This window comes from Aphelocoma coerulescens, chromosome 13 (assembly GCF_041296385.1).
Source record: "Aphelocoma coerulescens isolate FSJ_1873_10779 chromosome 13, UR_Acoe_1.0, whole genome shotgun sequence".
Lineage (NCBI taxonomy): Eukaryota > Metazoa > Chordata > Aves > Passeriformes > Corvidae > Aphelocoma > Aphelocoma coerulescens.
In genome coordinates this window covers 9,341,639-9,362,310 of record NC_091027.1, presented here as the reverse complement: position 1 = coordinate 9,362,310, position 20,672 = coordinate 9,341,639, and the positions used below count along the sequence as shown (strand labels likewise).

Sequence of the window (20,672 nt, the reverse complement as noted above, 5' to 3'; positions counted from 1 at the left end):
TTGGCCTCATTTATCTAAACTGAAGTGTGCATCCAGGGCCCCCAGATCTCTTGGTCCCTACAACAGAGACAGGGACAAACTTCTAAGTCCATGATGTCCCTTGGCTATGTGTCTCTTCTCCTGCCACCTCCAGTAAGTGGACTAACATCATCTTAGTTTTGGGATTTTGTATTTTCATGTTTGCAAATGTTGTCTTTCTTCAGGCTTGTCATCTCAATGGAAACTGCAAGCTGGAAAAAACATGATGTTCTGCCAGGTTTGTGCTGGGCTATAAATGCCAGGTGCTGCCCTAGACAGTCCTGCTGGAGGTGCTCCTGGGTATGATTTTATAAAGATTGCTGACACCTGCCATACAGAGAGGAGTAGAACAATTGGTTTGTTTGTAAAAATAAGTCAAATTAACTCCTACAGATGGAACTTAATCCATTATTTGTGCAACAAATCATTAAGGTCCGTAATCACCTTGGACTGACATTAGACAGCTTTAAATGCTTTCCTAGAAGGCAATTTTGTGAAATCTTCAGGTTAAAGAAGAAGATTATCCTGGAATGTGCAGAATGTAATAATCCAAGAAAGAGACAGTGAAGTCCTGAGGACTCTGCCAAATCCCTGTTTGGGAAATAGAGGCATCAGTCCCCCTGCATCCTTCAATTTGTAACTAAGTACGTCTCACAAGCATGAAGGAAGAGTGGAAGGGAGACCATGCACTGACACAGGCTGGTCCTTCCCTGAAGCACAATGAATCTCTTGGATTGAAATCAAGGGATCAGGGGGCTGAATAGTGCAACAAAATGAATGAAAACAGAGCAGGGATGTTAGTGAGACACCTGAAGCATTTTCTTTCCGATTACTGTTTTAGGACACCAAATTTCTGGACATGATTCCAACACTTCCATTTGGCAGAGTGCATACAAGACTGTGCCTGTGGACCCTTATTCATGATTATGCAAAGAATAAAGTTAATCTCTTCTCTAAAAGTCTTGCTTCCACAAGTTTTCACTCTGCAGAGCTGTGCTGTGTGTTCTGTCCTACCGACTTGTGCCAAAGTCCCACCGACCTTTGCCGAAGTCCTACTGGCAGTCAATGAGTAAAACAAATGGGGTAGGAGCTGAGTGAGAAGAGTTTCTTGTACTTGTGGAATTGTATACATGGCATGGAGAAGGGTGGCATCTCTGTCCCAGCCTCTCTAATGTGATATTTCATTGTCCTTTTCAAACGATCAGAGTTTCCTAAGATTTTCTTTCATAAGCAGTAAGATGCTTTGCACAGCCAAATAGAGGCAAAAGTGGGAGACCTGAATAACAACAAGTGCTGTGCCATCAGCATTTCCACGCTGGCAGAGAAGAGCATTATCCATTGGGAAGAGTCTTTTCACTCTTGTCTAGTGGATCTTAAACTGGAAGACTGACAACTGAAAAATAACAGTGATGATAATGGAGGAGCATTGCTCGGCATGTGGAGCCTTGGTCTGCACCAGCAGTGCCTCACGTGAACCCTTTCCCATCTCTCCTGAGAGAACAGTAACCTCAGCATGGGGGAAACCCCTGTTTCCAGGGGCATGGCTATTTCACCCCTTCAGCTCAGCCTTACACTCCTCATTGCCCTGGGGATTAATAACAGGGCTGGGTCCTACAGGACTTTTAAAGGGATCTGTTGCTTCACCATGGCTCTGTGACACCTGTGGGATCTTCAGTAGTTTTTCACACTGACCATTAGGCCTTTTGGTTGAGGAGGAAGAGAGAACGGGCATCAGTTGTTCATAGGCACTGCTACCGGGCTACTGGGCATAAACCCGGTTTTAACAAGGCATTTAATTTGTTAATCTAGACTTAAAAAGCTTCTAACGGTGTTATTTGAAGACTATACAAATAAGAGGCAAATTATCAGCTTAAAGTATTTATGCAGCATTTTTGCATCTCTCTTCTGCTCACATACAGTGCAGACAGTAAATCTGCTTGGTCCTTAGCAGCTCTGCTCCTCCAGATGATTTCTTTTAGTTGCATATGCCACCAACAAAAAAAGCTCCTGAAAATTAGTTCTCACCTGCTTCTGCTCTGATAATCTCTACCTACTATACCAATCAGTCTTAATGGAGCATTTGAGCCCCAGAGATCTGTAATTATAATATTAAGTTTCATGTGGTCAGAGGTGGTAGTGCAGACTGTATTTCACAGACCATGTACAGAGTAAAATCAAAATCTATGACAGATTGAGGCCCAATAATGAAAATCCTTCTGAGGATGCTCTTGTTCTTAACTAAACCCTTAACATCATTTGAGCCTCACCACAGCAGGGATGACACTAAATAGGGCACCACATGGCATTGAAACTACAGAAAATACTTGTTATCTAAAACCTGTACAGAATTTTGGATTTGCAGTTATTTGCTCACTTGTTGAGCACAGGTAATTCACAGAGAATCTCCAGAGCTTCAAAACAGTTGGAAAAGGCTGAAACAGAGTAGTTCCAGCTGCTGTGGGCCCTTCTCATCAGAGCACACAAGCAAGTTGGTAGGGGACTCTTTCCTCACAGTAAATCCCAGCAGAGAGAAAGTGGGATAATCCCAGCTGTGTTCCGAGAAAGTCTGTGCTGGATGTCTCCCAGCCAGCAGGGATTCCCTATCAATGGAGCCATCTCAGACTTTCTCTCCTAACTGAAGGGGAATTAAGAGCTACATAAGGACTTGCAGAACCTCCTGGCAGAGGGTCCCTAATGCTTGCATGCCCTGGAGGTGGTTGAATGGTTCCAACAGGGGTAAAGTGTTACCAACACCTATCAGCAGACATATGAAAAAATGCATATACCTACATGCAATGTGGTGCCAAGATTAAAAATCAAAATGCTATTTCAGTTATTTCTGAAGTCCGTAAGGATCTTACCACTGATTTCAGTGGGACTGAGATTGTTGCCTGTTTATGGATATTTTTTAACACAGAACTATCTGGTATTTCCAAAAAATTTGCTAATGCTTTCATCAGCCTTAGTATTTAATTCACATATTGTTTTCCCCCTGCAGTAATGCAAGGAGATGATTTTAGTGCAATTAAGAATAGCCGCCTGCTTCCAGCTGGGGAAGCCTGTTCCAATTCACCAAACTATTCTTTTGATAAAAGTAAATACAAACCCCCTTGTTGTAAACGGGGGTGCAGGTTGGTGCTGCAGCCTCTGAATATGGGCATTCCATCTGTCCCGGCGGCAGATTTGTTCAACTATGTCTGAACCTATCACCGCTCCAGGGAAAAACTGTTCTCTGACTCATGTTAATGTATGAATCTAATTGTGTCCTCACGCACTTTGCAGCTTTCATTGCCCATTAGGAACATTAACATCATACACTGAGTCCTGGTAGATGTATGGTCTTTATATACTGCATAATGTCCACAGATCTCTGCTGGCAGCTAAGAAAACACAAAAGAATAGAGGATATTTTGAAGTTTGGTGGAGTTTTTTTTCTTCTTTGAGATTGAAGTCCAGTGTCTTGGGACCCAGTGACTTTAGATGACCTTCCGCCTCCATGGACTGTACTAAATTTCAGCCCCTGGAGGCTCCTGCATACAAAACCTCCTGGCTTTCAAGGGCAGGTGCAAGCAAAGCTTCACTGCGTCACAGATCAAGACCTGTTACTGCCAGAATTAGATTTCACAAATCTCTTTTATTTAACAGGACATCATTAAGGAACTGCCCTATGCTAGTTGATGGTGTCTTTAATTAATATAAGTATTATGCTGCTATTAGGATTTCCAAAAAACAACACTTTTCAGCATTTTTAGTTACTGAGAAGCAGAGGTGGGTCTGTGTCTGTATAGACATGCATATGAAAATTGTGTTGAAGAAATATTTATCTATATTGCAGGCTCAGGCACTCAGGAGGAAATGCTGACACTGAAGTGTCTGTGCAAACAATTCAGCTCTTCTTCTTCTAATTTTTGTGACAATTATATGATCCCAAATTACGTTTTTGATAATATCTTCCCACAGGAGGGTTAACTTTCAGGCAGAGCTTTTGCCGGTGTGATGAACAGCTTCTCAGTGTTCTCTCTGATGCTTCCAGTGTTTGCCCTATGCCTTTTACCCCACACAGTGTATGATCTTGTCCTAAAGCATTCCTTCCTGGGCTTTTACTGCAGGCCTGAGCATCTGAGTACACTGAAAGCTCTGCATAATTAAATCCTTAAATTCACTGATGATGTGAGATGGTGGTACCTCAATTTTACAGATGAGAAACTGAGGCACAGAAAAATGAAAGTCAATTCATTCCATAATCCTTGGCTGTCCCATCAGAGATCTGTAGGAACTGGTTTATTTGGGCTTCTACAATACCATCTATCCATCTTTCCTCACAAACTCCCTGCTAACTGCACACACAGCTCCAATGCACCCATGTTTTGGAGATGGCTGTAGAGGCATGTCTGAGCTGCCTCATTTCCCCCATAAAACCAAACAAAGAGGATAAAACTTGTTTTTAAGGGTCTGTGTGCCCAGTGCAATATGGGAACATTGAGCAATGCTAAAGAGAAGGGAGGATGAAGTCAGGAAGAGTAGAAGCCCTTCAGCAAGGTAGGATTTTGGGGGTCAGAGGGCTCCCGTTGCACACCATTGCAGGAGAAAGGAAAGTTTGGGATTTTGCAACAGTGGAGCAGATTTCCTGGAGACGAGGGTACTCTTGACACCCTCAGTCTCTAGGTGAGAGCCAGAGCTGTGCCAGAGCTGGTGCCGAGGCCATGAGATGGCACATTTGGCCACCCTTTTTCCTCTCCCTGCCTGTGAGCCAACTGGGGGAGCCTCCATCCCACCTTGTGACTTGAGGAAAAGAGGCAGCTCATGCCAGTCAAGCTCTGCCAGTGTTGCAGGTTCAGGGAAAGTTACAAGCGCTGTACCCTGTTCAGGGGTGCAGCACCTTCTCCTTGCCCCAAAGCACCTGACACTTTCCAGCTCCTGCTGTGAACCAAGGCAAGGAGAGCCTGAAACACCAGCACTGCTCCTGTTCTCTGCTTGCATGTCCTGAGCAGGGCTCTAATCCCTTCTCTAGGAGACTTGGGGGCCAGGTAGCCACACGTGTCCGTGGCCAGTGTGGTGTTGGAAGTGCTGGCTGCTGCCTTGGGGTGATCCCTTCCCTTCCACCCCAGCCTCCTTCTGAGGAGCGAACCCCTCGAGTTCAAGAAACAAAACTCCAGAGGCGCTGCCGAAATTCAGTAAAAACGTTAAAAATTTTATTTACAGGGTAAAGTACGATTTCTTAAAAAAACCCAAACCAAAACAAAACCCCCACTTTGATAAGAGGTATAATAATAGAATAAAGCTCTTTATGTACAAAAATACAATTTTCATATGAATGAACATCTTGAATAAATTAAACCGCTTTCTGGTCCAGCCGCTGAATACCCCGTGTCTGCTCCCACTCTAAAGCAGGCCGGCCGCGCTGGGGGTCAGCATCTATAATGCATGAGCCTCTCCGCTGTCCGCCGGGTGCGGGGTCCCATCGGGGCTGGTGCTGGGACCCCCGGGAGGGGCTGAGCCGCCCCGGGGCAGGGCCGGGGAGACGCGCTGAGCCCCGCGCTGCGCCCCGGGCCGCATCGGCCCCTTAAGCCTTTTCATGGTATTGTCAGGGCGTTCAAACCAAATTTTCATGCTCGTTTTTCTTCGCTGGAGAGCTACAAATTGTAAAATTGACTTTTCACCTCGTCTGCGGCAGCAAATCTGTCGCTTTTCTTCTTCCCAGTTTTTCGGAGTGGCGCGGGAGGCGAGGCGGGGGTCGGGGGGAAGGGGCCGGGGGGAAGGAGAGTGATGAAAAGTGCAACGGGACAAGGCCCCCACCTCTTCCCCCCCCACCTCCGCCGCCAGCCCTGGGCCGGGAGCGCCGGGCGGTGCGCGGGGCGGTGCGCGCTAGCGGAGGGGCGCGCCCGGGCCGGCGGGCAGCCCGCGGAAGCCCCTTAGGCTGTCGGCGGGCGCGTAAGCGCAGTCCTCGGAGGTGGCGGGGCTGCTGGGGCCGGAGGCGGAGGCGCAGAGCGAAGGGGCGGACGGGGAGGCGCTGGACAGCCAGGACCCCGCGTCGCTGCCGGGACTGGGGGGCGCGGCGACCCCGCGGAAGGCGGGGGGCGGCGGGAGGCACTGCTCGGCCAGGCGGAGGGTCTCGGAGAGGGCCCAGATGTAGTTGTAGGCGAAGCGCAGGGTCTCGATCTTGGTGAGCTTGGTGTCGTCGGGGAAGGTGGGCAGGACGCTGCGGAGCTCGTCCAGGGCGGCGTTGAGGTGGTGCATGCGGTTCCGCTCCCGGTCGTTGGCCTTGACCCGCCGGCTGCGCTTCAGCGTGTGCAACAGCGCCTCGGTCCGCGCCCGCGCACGGCCGCGCCGTCTCCGCCGCTCCCGCGGAGCGCCCGGCTCCGCGCCGTCGCCACTGCTGGGCGCCTCGGCGGGCATCCTGCGGGAGAGAAGCCGGAGCCCGTCACTGCCACGCGGGGCAGGGGAGGATGGAGGGGGGAGCGAAGGGGAAGGTGCGAAGCGGCCGGGGAAGGGGTGGGGGGGGGGGGAAGGAAAAAAATAAATATAACGAAGGGGGTGGCGGTGCGGGTGCTTGGCAGGTGCCGGCGCTCCCGTACTCACATGGAAAGGCACTCCCGGGGATGCGGTTAAGCAATAACGGTGTGAAAATACAGAGAGGAAAAAGCCGAGCCGGCCGCTATAGGGGAAGGCAGGGGACTCAGCGCCGAAAAAAAAAAAAAAAAAAAAAGCGAAAAAAAAAGCCAAAGCCCGGGGAAAGGCGGGGCGGGGGGACACGCGACCGCGCGTGGCTTTGAAGTGCTGCGGGCTGCGATCCGCTCGTGTGAGCGGCGGCTTTGGCACACGACGGCGCGGCCGCCCGTTCTTATAGCGGCGGGCGGACAATGGCCCCGTGGCCGCCCCGCGGGGCCGCGCCGAGGCGGCAGGTCGGCCCCGTGCGCCGCGCCCTCCGGAGCGTGCCCGCAATTACCGCGGGCGGCCGCGCATCTGCCGCGCCCCCGGGGGACGGGGGAGAGAGGGGGGGGTCCCCCCGCTTTGTCCCCCCCGTGTGCGGGGAGGGAGGCGGCAGGACAAAGCGGGGCAGGGGGGGTCGCGGCTCAGCGCGGGGGTGGAGGGGTCACCGTCCCGCTCCGGCCGGAGGGGCTCCAGTGTGAGTTTAAACCGCTGCGAGCAGGGGGTTTGGGGAAAGAAAAAGGTTAATCTGGACTTCCAGGGGATGAGCCGTGGATTATTCCCCAGCCAGATGCGGGTGGAAGATTTTGTCAGGTTTTCGTTGCACCTTGCGGTTTTTCTACATCCACCCGCCAAAGTGAAAATACTCTAGAATGGTAAAACTCAAAGCAGGTATTTCCCTCCTGCGTTTTTGAGGTGAATATCAACATGCACTTCGGCTTTCACGTGCTTCGCTTTGAAAAGAGTTTTGCAGGTGTTCAGAAAGTTAAAAGTTCCAAAGGACATTTATTTTATAAACTTCGGTGGTTGTAATCACAATATATATACACTGTATATAGATATATACACACTGCATATACAATGTACAGGTACAATTCTTCTTTGTCTGGATAAAAACAAAGAATTGTGCTGTTTTGATCGTAAAGTTTTTGCTGCCTCTGCTAATCCCCATTCAGTGCCAGGGTATCACTATCTAACATTTTGGGAAGCCGCAGTTTTGTAACTGGCGAAAAAGTTCCTCATTCTAACATCTGGCTCTTTGCATCCTGCTCTCCCTGTTTCGAAGAAGCCCCATTGTCAGCACTCAGGTACTTGTGTCCCTGGAAGGTTTTCAGTTTCACGGCCCATCAATAGCCATTTTCAGGTGCCTATGCCTAAACTCACATGTATTTACCTGATTTCCCCTTATGCAAAATGTAGATTGATTCCCCCCTCCTTTGATTTTCTCCTATGCCTTTGATCTTCGGTAAACAGGGAATATTGACAGGCTAAATTATTGTCTATCTCTGCGTTTTAAATTCACAGCAACCATTCTTTCCTTGAACCTGAGCGAGGAGTTTGCTATCAGTTATTTCTACTTTGCACCCTCCTCGCTTTGCGATGACCCACGACACCAGCAAACTGCCACAAACAACCTTCTTTGTGCCAAGAAGATCACGCACAGAAGTGAGCAATCCAAAAAGCCCTGGGTGATGAATATTAACGAGTCTCAAACTAGAAGTAGTTTGGCAGCGGCCGAGCTTGCAGGATCAGCTCTCTTTCTGCTTTTTTACATCTTTATACGCTTGCAGACCAGGGGTGTGCAATATACCCACGTACGGCAGGCGACGGGGGCCTGGCTGTTCCCGGGAGGGACTGGGCTCTCTCAATCACCGACCTGCAATCACGCTGATGTTTTTAGGGCCTCTGCATACATAAGTGACTTTCTGCACTAAGCAGTTCCACTTCACTGAGTTACTCATGTCCTTAAGTGACGGCACAATTAGAGGCCTCTGTCAGCAGGCAGAGACCGACAGTGGAGTTGCTAGCACTAACCAGAAAGCCAGAAGGGACCAAAATTTAAAGGTTATGGAAGCATATGGCAAAAAGTGTTCAACTTTTGTTACTGTGCATTTTATATATAGTGATATAAACTCTGGTGTTGTCTGCTACACTTTTATTGTCTTTTGTTTAGGTGTCTTTGGGCAGTCAATAGTTTATTCATTAAAATGTTTATGATTCCCTAGAGTTTCACAGACTTTGGCACAACCGATCACTTGTCTGAAAGTTTGCAGTGAAAGCGCATTATTCATTAGTCCTTATCCATCATTTGCAGTTTGTCATTTGTTATTCTCTTGTTTTAAGAGTTTGTGCTCCAATCAAGGAGGGGAGAGAGCACCATGTGTCTCTGTGATCAGTCACAGCCATGAATAGCCAGGGCTGAAGTGAATGTTTCACAAACAACCCATAGGCTGAAATTTGTTTGCATAATCTATTCACTGCGTACTTATGAATAACGAATGCATTCACAGAACCAGAATTGTTTCAGGAAGCCTTCGCAAACAGAAAGAAGTGCTAAATATCTTGGATAATTTATTCCCGATGAATAATTCAACCAGTTCTATCACAGGCAGTCTACTAATTTTGCAGATAAATTATTCAGCCAACATAGATAATAGCTCTTACACCTTATGGGCCTGCTCCTATGGAAGTCGGCTGCTGAAGTTTTGTGAAGTTTTCTGGGACTGGAAAAAAAATTCCAAAATGAAACAGAACCATTGATTTCAATAAACACACAGCATGTTGCTAGCATCTCACTGATGGCCTTATCCTGAGTTTTAGCCTTTGATTCTAATTTTTCCACCTTAATGTAAGTGCAGCTGGGCTCAGCTGGACTCATGGATGCTATTAATTTCATATTTTGAACTCTAAGGAAGCTTTCAGGAATACTTCATCATTTGCTTTGAGAGACAGCACTTAAAAATAGTGAAAGGGAAAAAGATTCAAGTGGCATTTTTTACTATGAGAAAGCACAGCTGGATCGGCCCATCCTTCCTTCCAAGTGATGGCAAACTGCTCACCCAAAATCTGCATTGTTGTGGGTGCATTTCCATGCAGCACATTTATCACTTGTAAGGCCTTGAGCACGAAGCTCATTCCTCTGCCCTCATGTTGAGACATCGTGCGTGGGGTCTCACTCATGGCTAGACTCCAGAAAAAGTAGGAATTGCTGAATAAAGGCGGAGGAAGGGTTTTTGGAGAAAATGTACCACAAGGCTCCCTGCAGCTCTCTGGATGCACTGTTTCCTCCAAGGAAAAAGCCAGTCAATGAGAAGATGCCATTCCCTGGTAGGTATTTGTTGTACCTTAAAAAGGTAAATAAAACTCCATGTCAGAAATCAACCTCACATTTCAAACCCAACCAGAATTATGATCATTAGAGCAGTATTAGCATCACTCTTCAAGCATGGAAATGAGCAGTTCACAGTAAAACTGCTCCTACAGTTGGAGTGCTTCAGAGAAGTCGGAGGTAATAATTTTTTTCAGGTCTTAAGATGCATATCATTACAGCAACTCAGCAAACTCTGTCTTTTGCTACATTATTACAACAGGGCTTGAACTAATGATGAGTTCTTGGGATGAGTGTCAAAATAACAAATCAACCAGGAGAATACTGCTTTTTTGCTCCCTCATTGTTTGAAAGCATGGCCAGAAAGAGAAGGCAGAGCTGCCTGTGGAGAATGCTTGAACTAAATTTGGAGAGGTGACATGGCTGATGGCAAAGCCATCACCCGGAGCAGAAAGCTAGACCCAGTGCCTTGCAGGAGTAAAGGAAGGATCTTGCTCCCTCCCCCCTGGAGATGCCTGGGTGGATGCAGCAGGAATTTTAAAATCAGGTAGAAACCAGGAGATGGTTCAGTGGGGCAGCTTGTCTCCTTGTGCTTGTCTGGACATGGTGCAGAGCACAGTGGCTTCTGTCCAGCCTGGTCTGGGGACAGACGTGCTGTGAGGGCTGCAAGGGTAGGGGTGGACATATGGGGCTGTGCCCCTGGGACCCTTCACCCAGCTGGAGTCACCTTACAGCCCCTGGCCCGAGGCTCACAGGGGGTTCAGGGATTGGTGCTGTGGCTGCTGGCTAATGGACAGCCCTGGAAGCCCAGTATTTGAAAGGCATCTCAGCCTGCAGGGAGGTAGCATTAACCCCTCTTGGAGCAGGAGCCAGTTCTCCTGCCAGGGAAACACCTTGGGAGCAGCTCAAGGGCTTTGTCTTTAAAGGATTTGGCCTCATCTCCTACCTGCCTGTGGCCAGTGTGAGGCCTCGGGCCATGTGCCAGGGGCTTCCTGGGGTGGGGAGCATGGGGGGCATCACAAGGAGTGTCCCCATGCAGCAGTGGGGTCCTGGCCCAGCGAGCCAAATCCGCTCTGAAATGCTGCACAAGTGCCTGGACTTGCAGTCAGGGCTCAACCCCTCCTGGGGATCTGCAGAAATAGTGGGAATGTTTTATTTTCAGGTTTTAAACATGTGATGTAACATTTTGCTTCTCTTTAGAAGGGGGGGGGGTAGAGTAGGTAAACGATTGTTCCCTGCAAGCACAAATGTATTTTGTTTGTGGTAATTAAAATGTTTTAATGAGACAACCATAAAATCAACCATTAATTATTTTTTTTCAAACACTTCTGCTTCCTTTTGAGCTAGGTCTATTTAGAAATAGTTTAGAGAGTAGCCTGCAGTTTTATTCTTTCTGTGGTATTATACACAGGAGTGGAGAAGTCATTTATAAATAATTACACAATGTTTTGGGTCTTTGGGTTTGTATAATATATCAAAGCGATTAGTACACGCATTGTTCCATTGTAAATGGTTTTTTTCCCTTCCTTTCAGTTTCACTTGCCTTGTCTTCTATCTAAACCTTTTTCGTGAAATCCTTTGTCTTCCTCATTCTTTTAGCTTGTTACAGTGCAGGGACATTCTTCTTATTCAAACACTCACAGCATGAGCAAAGAAAGCTACTTCTGTCGCATCTTAAGTTTTACCATAACTTTCTGGCATTTTCTTTTCTTCCAATTTTCCCAGACTACTGATAGGGTAATGAAGAATTATAACATACATCAATTATTGGTGCTCACAGTGTATTATGCTTCTGAATTCAAGGGGAGATAAAGAGAAAAAAAAAAGCGCCACTTTCTGTGGTTTTGAGACACATGAGAGAGGACTTGGCACAGATTATTTATAACATCTTTCTTAGCATCAATTATGTTTGACTCCTACAACCACTTCCTTGTCCCACTGGTTTTATGGCCAGAAGGAGTCATTTTTGTGTGTGGTAGCTGCGGCATTTAACTTGTTTCTTTTATGAGGAGCCCAAACAATGCATCTTCAGGCCAAACAATCTATCTCCTCGAATAATAGCCCAAATGTCACTCAAGTGCTCAGGCTGGGAAATGTGTGATCATGGTGAAGGGCCACGGGAAGAAAGCGTGGAGATGGAGGGGCCTGTGGGGTCTCTGTGGGGCTCCCCAGCATGGGCACCCCCAGGGAGATGGGCTGGAGCCAGTGTGCAGTGCAGGTGCCTGGGGGTGCGGCTGGCTGCCCGAGGTTTCAACAACCCCAATCCGAGTTGTCCAAGGAAAAGGGCCAAACTTTCCTGGTGTGGTCATGTTGCTGGGCCACACTCCCTGCCTGGAGCTTCCCCAGCCTCCTGGCTACCACATTAACTGGGAAAAATGAGATTAGGATGTTACGTTCAAGAAATGAGCTCTTTCCCCCCACACCTTTTTTGTGCGAGGTCTTTTTCTTCTCTTCTTTTTCCCCCTCCGCCTTCTCCCTCCCACAATTCTCCCTCTTTTGTTGATTTGTATTTTTCTATTTGAAGCTAGAGTACTCATCCTAAAAGAAAGGGACCAAATTCACTGGCTGCCGTGTAGGAGGGGCAAAGATAACCTGAAAGAATTAAGCACTACAATGAGGGGGTAAAAGTGAGCCTGAACTCTTGGAGGGGGGGTTGGGGGTGCCCCCCAGCTCTGGGGATCCCCTTTGGCTCTGAGGATGGAGCCTTGCAGCTGGGGGAGGATGCTCCAGGATCACCGTCAGCCTGCGGGTCCCCACTGCCCCGCTGCGGGGGCCCGGGGGATTTGCTGCCATTTGCATAGCAGGTGTTGGGTCCCAGGCCATTCTTCCTTAAGGGAGTTTTAATACGGGATAAATTACTGGGAATTAGGAGGAGGCAGGCGACAAGAAAAGCACTCATGGAGTCTTCTCCCAACCATGGCAGGGGGATTGGAGAGGATGGCTAAAAAAAGGGGAGAAGACCCAAATGCAGAGGTTCTGCCCTATCCCAGGGAGTTTGGGGTGTGCAGGCATTGGGGGTGACCTCTCCTCAGCTTCTCCTGAAACTGAGGTTTGGACTCAGGAACGCAGTAATCCCAGGACAGAAATACGATTACTGGCCTGAGGATCTTTGATTGAGTAGGTCTGGAAGGGGAGTTTAAAATGTTAATCCCTGGTATAATCCCTTCTCTGGCATTGTAGGGACAAGGGTTGCACCCGAAGGGAATTGCCTGCTTCCTTCCCCAGGATTTGGGGCAGGAGGGCAATGCTGGGGAGCAACCCCCCCATGGATGTGCCACACAAACACGTGTCCCACATGTGCACCCAGCCACGGACCCACATCTCCCGCACACTCCGATGTGTGCAGAGACAGGCAGGCACACACACGTGCATGCACAGCTCCTGTGATGATACCACCTTTCACATCTGTAAGTATCTGTACTTCTGCACACAGAATAGGAGAGGAAGGCTGGGTCACTCGCATTCCCAGGGAGCCTTGATCAAAATTCCCTGTCACACCTCTGTTGCTGCTCTGCCCTGGCACAGAGCACATGTACATAAAAGAAAATTGAGATGCTTCATGTATTTTTAAATGGGGAGCCATTTTGAGGTGCATTCACTTCCAGGCTGTTCGGGCAGGTAGGAAATGTTTTTCTCTAAAGGGACATCAGTATGAAACCATCCAGATGCCTTTCACATCAAAGGAAACTGGATGTATTATATACATAAATAGAGGCAACCTATAGTAAAAGACTGTATCAGTGAGGAAGATGCTGACAATTTCTCAATTAAAAGAAACCAAAAAACCACGTGAATTCACCCCTAAAGAGATGTGAGGGCTGGGCAGGAACCTAACAGTGCTTGCAGGAGGCCCAGAGCCTGGGCAAAGTGGGGCAGGTGGGAAAGGAGAGGATACAGCTCCAGACAACAGTCCTGGGATCAGGGTCCTGCACCCTGACCCCAGGGATGACCCTTTGGGGTGCAGGTCCTGCCACCCTGACCATGAGAGGGACGAGGGTGACACCCCAAGGCTCAGTGCTGCAAAGTCGGCCATACAAGGACGAGAGTTTGCATCTCAGCACATGATACATAATGTGTAGATTTGCTCTGCTTTCTGGAATTTAAAGGAACCCTTTGCACTGACTTAAATGGCCTCTGGTTATCCAATTAACTTACCATTTACCTTAGTATTATATGTGCAATATATCCTTTACAGTTCCCATTTTTCAGGGACAAACCCTGAAAACCAAGGTATGAACACCTTAAATTCTAGCCTGAATTCAACCCCTTGTTGGTGAAAGCAGCTGTGAAGGTGAGGGAGTCCATCTTGCTCTCCATCATGCTCACAGCCAGGTACCATCTCTCTCAGTAGCTCTTTAGGATAATGCCTCCAGGTATAAAGAGAAGAAGTACAGTGTTAAACTACAGGTACAACAGCCCTTGAAAACTCTCAGGCAGCATATGGGTCCAAACTGCTGGGTTTGCTGGCACCAGTACAAAATGGGGCAGCTGAACTGGGCAGAGAGTGAGAAGGAAAAACTCTCCAGGAGGACACTTCAGGTGCTGTGCTTTGTGCCTGGAGCGGGACTGTGGAGGATCAGGGGATACAGCTAAGTCTGACCCACAGTTAAGTGGCAAGAATAGTTTTCGAGGTATATATAAACCTTTATAATCCCTGAACAGTTTTTGCTAGTGTAGCTCTAAGTTGTAGGCCTGCTACTACATATTTTGGAATGGCTTGAAGGGGTAAAATGCTAAGTAAATGCAAAGTGTTAGTTCTAGTATTCAGGAATTCACTATTCAGGAAATTAGACAATGGAGCAGCATGATTAAGGGAAAGTAAATGTCCTAGGTGAGGTTTTTTTTCCCTTGGGGTTGGATGCACTTCCAATAAGAAGCTCCTCTGAAACAAGTATTTGGCTAATGAGGGGAGACAAGTTTGGCTGACATGTTTCTGCTGGGCTTCTGGTGAGGGGATGCTGCTTTCTTTTCCAATTTAAGCATGTAGCAAATTGCAGTAAAATAGCTAATTATAAATGAAGACATGAATGCACTTCTTCAGACTACAAACATCTCTTGTTTTTCATCTTCTTAAAACCAAGGCATAAAACCCAAGGCATCTTTTCCTTCACCTCAGGTTTAATGCATGGCAGGTCTTGAGCCTGTTTCCATTTACTCCAGTGGGAATTAGAGATAATATCTCTGGAGCTGATGTAGCTTCACTCCTCCAAAGCAGCTGTTTGAGTCAGTCGGGGGTCTGCACCTCTTACCCCACTGTGCAAACAGAAGGGGATCCAATGAGACTGAGAAATTGCTGAGAAATATCTTTTTCTAGGCCACTTTTTATTACTTGTCTTGTGGACCTTGTGTATGTACAGCTGGTGCTATCCCAAGGAATCCTTTTTTCCTTTTCTTTATTTTTCCCCCAGAAACAAATAGGATATGACTTGGATTTCTTTTTATATCGTTTTCAGTGTTTGGTGTTATTTATCTTCATTAAACTGTTAATGAACCCAGACCTCTACCCCACAGATGACGTGCCAGGTGCCGGGAATTTAGCTCTTCGGCTATGAACTCCACCCACCGTCTTTGCCAGGAAAAAAAAAAAAAAAAAAAAAGGAAAAAGGAAAAAACCCAGCTTTCCTGACTTGTAAGTGATGGGAATTGCCACAAGGTGTCAACCTCCACCAAGCTGCAGCTCGGAGCCGGTTCTGCTCTCCCGGCAGTGGCCAGGATGGATAACCCTGTGCAGAGGCTCTGCTGGAAAACCCGGGCACCTGCTTCAAGTAAGTGGGGAAATATCTCCTATAACACGGCAAAATGATTGTTTTCCTTCCATTCTTTGCTTTAGGGCTATTTTTTTTTTTTAAATAATTTTCCACAACAAGCTTTAGCCAAATTCAGTGTTTCCCTTAATCTTTTTCTCCTGACCCTAGAGAAACATTTCCTAAACATCATGACAAACCCAGGAAGTCTTTTCTTTTTCCTTTAAAGCTGTCATTTTCCCTTTGTAGAGCAGCATTTCAAGGCATCATTATCTAGGATGTTCTGTGCAGTTGAATTGTTGGGATTTTACCTTCTGTTCAACCCAAACCTCTGTTTCCTCACAAGACCATTCACTTCAGTGTTGGATTCGATGATTCTTGTGGGTCCCTTCCAACTCAGACTATTCTGTCTCTGTGTTCCCTTTGGGGATGCAGTGTGTGCTGGTCCTGTTCTCAGCATGGGAGTTCCACACTTCTCAAGTGCCACTACTTTCTGCAAAAGCCCTGTCACAAGCGCCTTCAGACTGAAAGCAATCCCAAGGATTTCTTGCCGTTTTTATTCCTTAACTTCCTGCAGCCTTGGCTGAGCATAATGTAACTCGTGGGCTGGTGGCATTGCTCAGAGCCAGACGTGATGATTTGACACTGGTTGCTATAATGAGGAGGAACTGGATTTTCCTGGCAGAACTGTTTTAGCTGTTGCACAGAAATGGAGAGGGAACACCCTGCCTGTCACTTGCACTTGGAATTGGAGAGGTAGCACTTGGCAAACTGGTTCTTGCTGGGGAGAAGTGGTGCTTGACTGGGAATTGCTGGCCCAGGGAAGGTGCTGAGGAGCTCTGGGCTGATTTGATTTTCCTGATCTGGTTGCAAAGGGGTAAGTCTGGAGAGATAAAAAAGGAAGTTGAAGCAAACCACAGGGAAAAATATAAATGGTGGAATTATGAAGGTAATAGAAATGGAGAAATGTTTTTATGCAACACAATTGAATGGGCAATAATGAGGTGAAAATGCTGAGGGGTAAAGACAAAAGACATTTCTTCCGGGATTAGAAGTGAGCTCGAAATTGCCAAGGTCTAGTGGAAGTGGGGGGTGGTGGTGGAAAGAAGCCTGTTGTAGCATTTCTTTTCCTTTAATAAGCTTCTTTTTCTGGGTGTCCTGAGTGTTCAGATGTAGCACACTTAGTGCCTAGTAACCCAACAAAGCTTTGATTGGTGCCTCTGCAGAAAGATTTTCTTTTCCTTGCAGGTTTCTAACCATGAAAAAAACCCTGAGATCAGTTGCTTCAGAATCCTTAATTAAACACAACAAAGAAGGGCAATTAGAGCTGTGTTTACCTTTTGTCATCCAGCAAATCTTGCAAACCTCAAAACCCTTTTCTTCCTCCAAGATTTATGACGGGAATAAATCATAATTATTCCTGTAATTATCAGTCTTAAGTGAACATGAACAAGATTCTTTTTTTTTTTTCCTTGGAGGAGGTTCTGAAACCCATTCAAGAGGAATTCACTAACCTCTTTTATTGTGCAGGAGGAAAACCAAAAACACAGGCATGGTGATTTTCCAGGCCTTGGCTGCCTGCCTCCTTTCCTGTCACTTCATGTCATGTCATTCCTCCCTCCCAGGTCCCGCGTGCCCGCTCGCAGGGAGTGCTCCTGTTGGGCTGGATGCCCTCCATGTGTGTCGTCAGAGCAGTCACTACCCAAAGAGCTGATAACACAAACAGGCAACAGATGAGAGAAAATCAAAGGGAATTTGAGGACTTCAGTGGTTGGCAAGAGGACCAGAAATGCAACCTGTCACTGGGTGTTCAGAGAATACACTCTCATGCGTGTTATATCCCTACAGGTATTTCTTCCAGGGGTCTTGGCTTTGTTTTGGTGGTTGGATGTAGCTGTGCTGGTACCCAGGAAAAGGGAGGAGTTCTCCACTTCAGGCACTGGAGGTGATACTGTGTATGGGTGGGTTTTGCTGCTGGGAGGTCAAAGGGACCTAGCTGAGGACAGGACCCCAGTGCAACACCAGAGGAATGGCAACCACGTGGGGTCCTGGGCTCGCTGGAGAGCAGGTGGCAGGAGGGAGAACCTCTGGGCAAGAAAACCATATTGATCAGAAATGCTTGATGTTTTTAAAGGATTTGGGACAGGTGTTTTGGGAATGAGTCTGTGCTGAGTTGTGCTGCAATCCAGTTCCCCACGCTGGTGTGACGGACATGGCTCCTGTAGACACAGAGCGGCCAGGCGTTCTCTTTTCCCTTAGTGTACATGTTCCAAATTGACAGGATAATACGACTGTGTGCATCTCTAAACAGGCTTCCCCATACACAGCTGCTTTGCTATTTTTTATTATTTTTTGGTTTGTTTTCTTTTTAAAAAAATTTTCTTTGGAGATGTTTCCTAAATCAGATGCAACAGTTGAAGCTTTTCTTGCAGAGCTGCGGAAGAGCATTCCCAGCGACAGAAGCACAACGAGCCGGCTCCAAACTGATTTATAATGCAGACAGCTGTGAGGCGTCCCCTGGCTGACTGAGAAGGTTTTTGGTCGCCACTAGATGTCCTTTCAGCCCTGCTTTCCACACTGCTCCTTCAGAAGTGATCTGGGCTGCGATCGGATGGCCATGGCCAAGCAGCTGCTGGACACCAAAGTGCTGGTGAGAGAAAGGAAGGGACCTGAATCCCAGGCTGCTGGGGTCTCCCAACCATCCTTTTGATCTCACAAGGCTTTATCTCAAGTAGTGCTGGCTCATAGAAACGCTCAAAACCCAACTTCTGGATCTGTACTGGATATTAAATACTTTAATACCTCTAGCATGACTCAGGGACTGCTACTGTAGTTCTGGTGGTCAGCAGAGGTGATGGCCAAGGAAGGTAAAAAGGATGGTGACCCCATTTTATGCAGGTGTTCAGCTTTCTCTCTATGAAATGGTAGCTCAAATACCTTTGCAGGTATATTCCACAGAGATGCAGGTATGTGTTGTCAGAAAGCACAGCCAACAGTTTTGTGAGATTTTCCAAGTTGCCTGGATGTCCAGGGTTTTGCAAACAATTAATATTTCTGTAAGGTGTGTATTGATATGTATGAGCACTGGTGGTCACTCTGAGCACCTGGAGCTGCTTGCAAATGCAGCTGCATCCACCGTCTCTCTCAGGCAATGGCAATGCCTGTTGCCATTCTGGGTAAAGGAATTAGAGGAAATCTTTGCCAGAAATATGTGCTGGTTACAAGAATATCTGGAGGCTCATGGAGTGCAGCCTTTCTAGGCAAACCAAAGAACTTCCAGGAAACACTTGGTTCTTTGTGGTTTAGGATCAGAGGGAAATCAATGACTAACAGACACAGAGTTTCTGATAGAACAAACACAGAGTTAGTGAGTGCTGCAAACAGCAGTCCTCAAAAATACCTGTATTTCCAGCTGTGGCCATGCACACCCCAACCCACTGAAGGGAACAAACTGAACAACAAATCCCAGCATGAGTGCCAGGCATGGAAGATCTACAGACTGCCCTGGCATGAACTTGGTGCAGACAGGGCTTTCAAGATGGTCTGTCCATCCTCCTGGATCTCAAGCCCAAACTCAGCCCAAACCACCTTATCTTTTCCCAAAGGTGCTGCACAACCAGGAGTGAGGTCTCCAGATGCTGGGCACATCTGGGTTTCAGTCCTTCAATCTTGAAAACTAGCTTTGGAGGAAAAATACCCCAAATGTGACTGGAGCTTCATTTGACTTAAGGGGAAGTGTGTTTTGGAGAGTGCAAGCTCTGCCTGGGCTTATATAAAACCTGTTAAATGATGTCAGGTTGCACAGAGGCCCTTTACCCTTGAACAGGCACAACTCCCTGGCTCTGGATCCCAGTGGGATGGTGAATCCTGCGGATGGTGGCTTTTTTATTCACATTTGTTCCTATTCTCTACAAATATGGGCCCAGAAGGGATCCAACTTTGCTGTTTAATTAGCTCAGAGAGCATTTGTGTTGCTGTAACTCTGCCTTCGACTTCCCACTCAGGTCTCAGGGGTGACCAGTGCAAACCCCCAGCCCCAACAATGACTTTACCATCAATGCCCATGTTTGCTCCCACAGCCCTGATAAAACTTTGTTGGTGTGGAACCAGCACTTCCACCACATGGACGTGGTCAGGAAAGGTCCCCATGTGTGTAACAATCTGGCGTGGCCTCGTGCCTGATTTAGGGAGCCTGGGGGAGCTGGGGCACAGCAGGACCTGCCGAGAGCCATCTCACACAGACCACCAAGCAACCATCATTTCTTAATAAACTTTTTTGGCCATTGCTGACCTAGGCCATATATGAACAAGTGAAAAGCAAGTGGTGAAAGGCTCTGTGTAACATTACTAATCCCACATAGTGCTCTCGCTGAAAAGGCCAGGCAGGTCTCCCTGCTATTGTGTCCTCTCACTGCAGCTGCTTGGGTGACCCCTGCGCCTTCATTAAAATAAAATCTAATAGCACTGTTTTGGAATGGGTGCAGCCTGCGGGTACCCAATGCCCAGGGGAAGGATGGGGTGTGTGGGCAGATCTCCTGTGCAGGGCTTGGTGTTCCTGCAGAGGGCCAGGGAGCAGATTTGCAGGCTGGATGGGGAAAGCAGTTGCCTACTGCCCTCCTTGGAGGCTCTGGGATGGGTTCACCCACTTGTGGTGCAGCACTGGTGCTCAGGTAAAGGAACTGTGGGGTCTGCGTGTCCTGCTCCTGTACCCCAGGATGAAGTGAGGCTCCTGCTTACCCTGCAACTGTTCAGGCTCTTGGGAAGGTAAATTGGTAACTGAGGAGCACTCAGGGCTGGCTGGTGTGTGCTCAGACCATACTTCAGCAGCTTCATTTTTGATCTCAGAGCACAAGTGTATGGTCTGCATATGAGGGAGGCTGGGCTGAAGGGTCTCCTGTGGCTTCACAACCTGAAATCTGCTGGGGAAAACAAAACCAAACCTCAAGATTGCTGCCAAATCTTGGTGGAGGAGGTACTTACATATACATATGTATATTATATTTATTTAAATGTTTTAGCAGACATCTTTCGGTCTGAAAGAAAGTGGCTGATGCTTTGTGTGTGGCTGTTACCTTCTGATGGAGTATTTCCCTTTACAACTGCATATCAGGGACAGCAAGGGATTCTTCTCTTGTTCCTGGAAAGCTAACAAC

The 20,672-nt window shown here is 47.5% G+C and overlaps 1 protein-coding gene and 1 long non-coding RNA gene across 2 annotated transcripts; one reads left to right on the top strand and one right to left on the bottom strand.

The window, feature by feature from the left end:
• Positions 1-5,883: 5,883 nt before the first annotated feature.
• NEUROG1 (neurogenin 1) lies at positions 5,884-6,414 on the bottom strand. Its single transcript, XM_069029232.1, has one exon. The coding sequence runs from the start codon at positions 6,412-6,414 to the stop codon at positions 5,884-5,886; it is 531 nt and encodes a 176-aa protein (XP_068885333.1).
• Positions 6,415-15,451: 9,037 nt separating this feature from the next.
• LOC138118103 (uncharacterized) lies at positions 15,452-18,020 on the top strand. The gene is made up of 3 exons (XR_011154999.1): positions 15,452-15,540; positions 17,145-17,367; positions 17,952-18,020. It is a non-coding gene; the product is annotated as an uncharacterized lncRNA (long non-coding RNA).
• Positions 18,021-20,672: the final 2,652 nt, after the last annotated feature.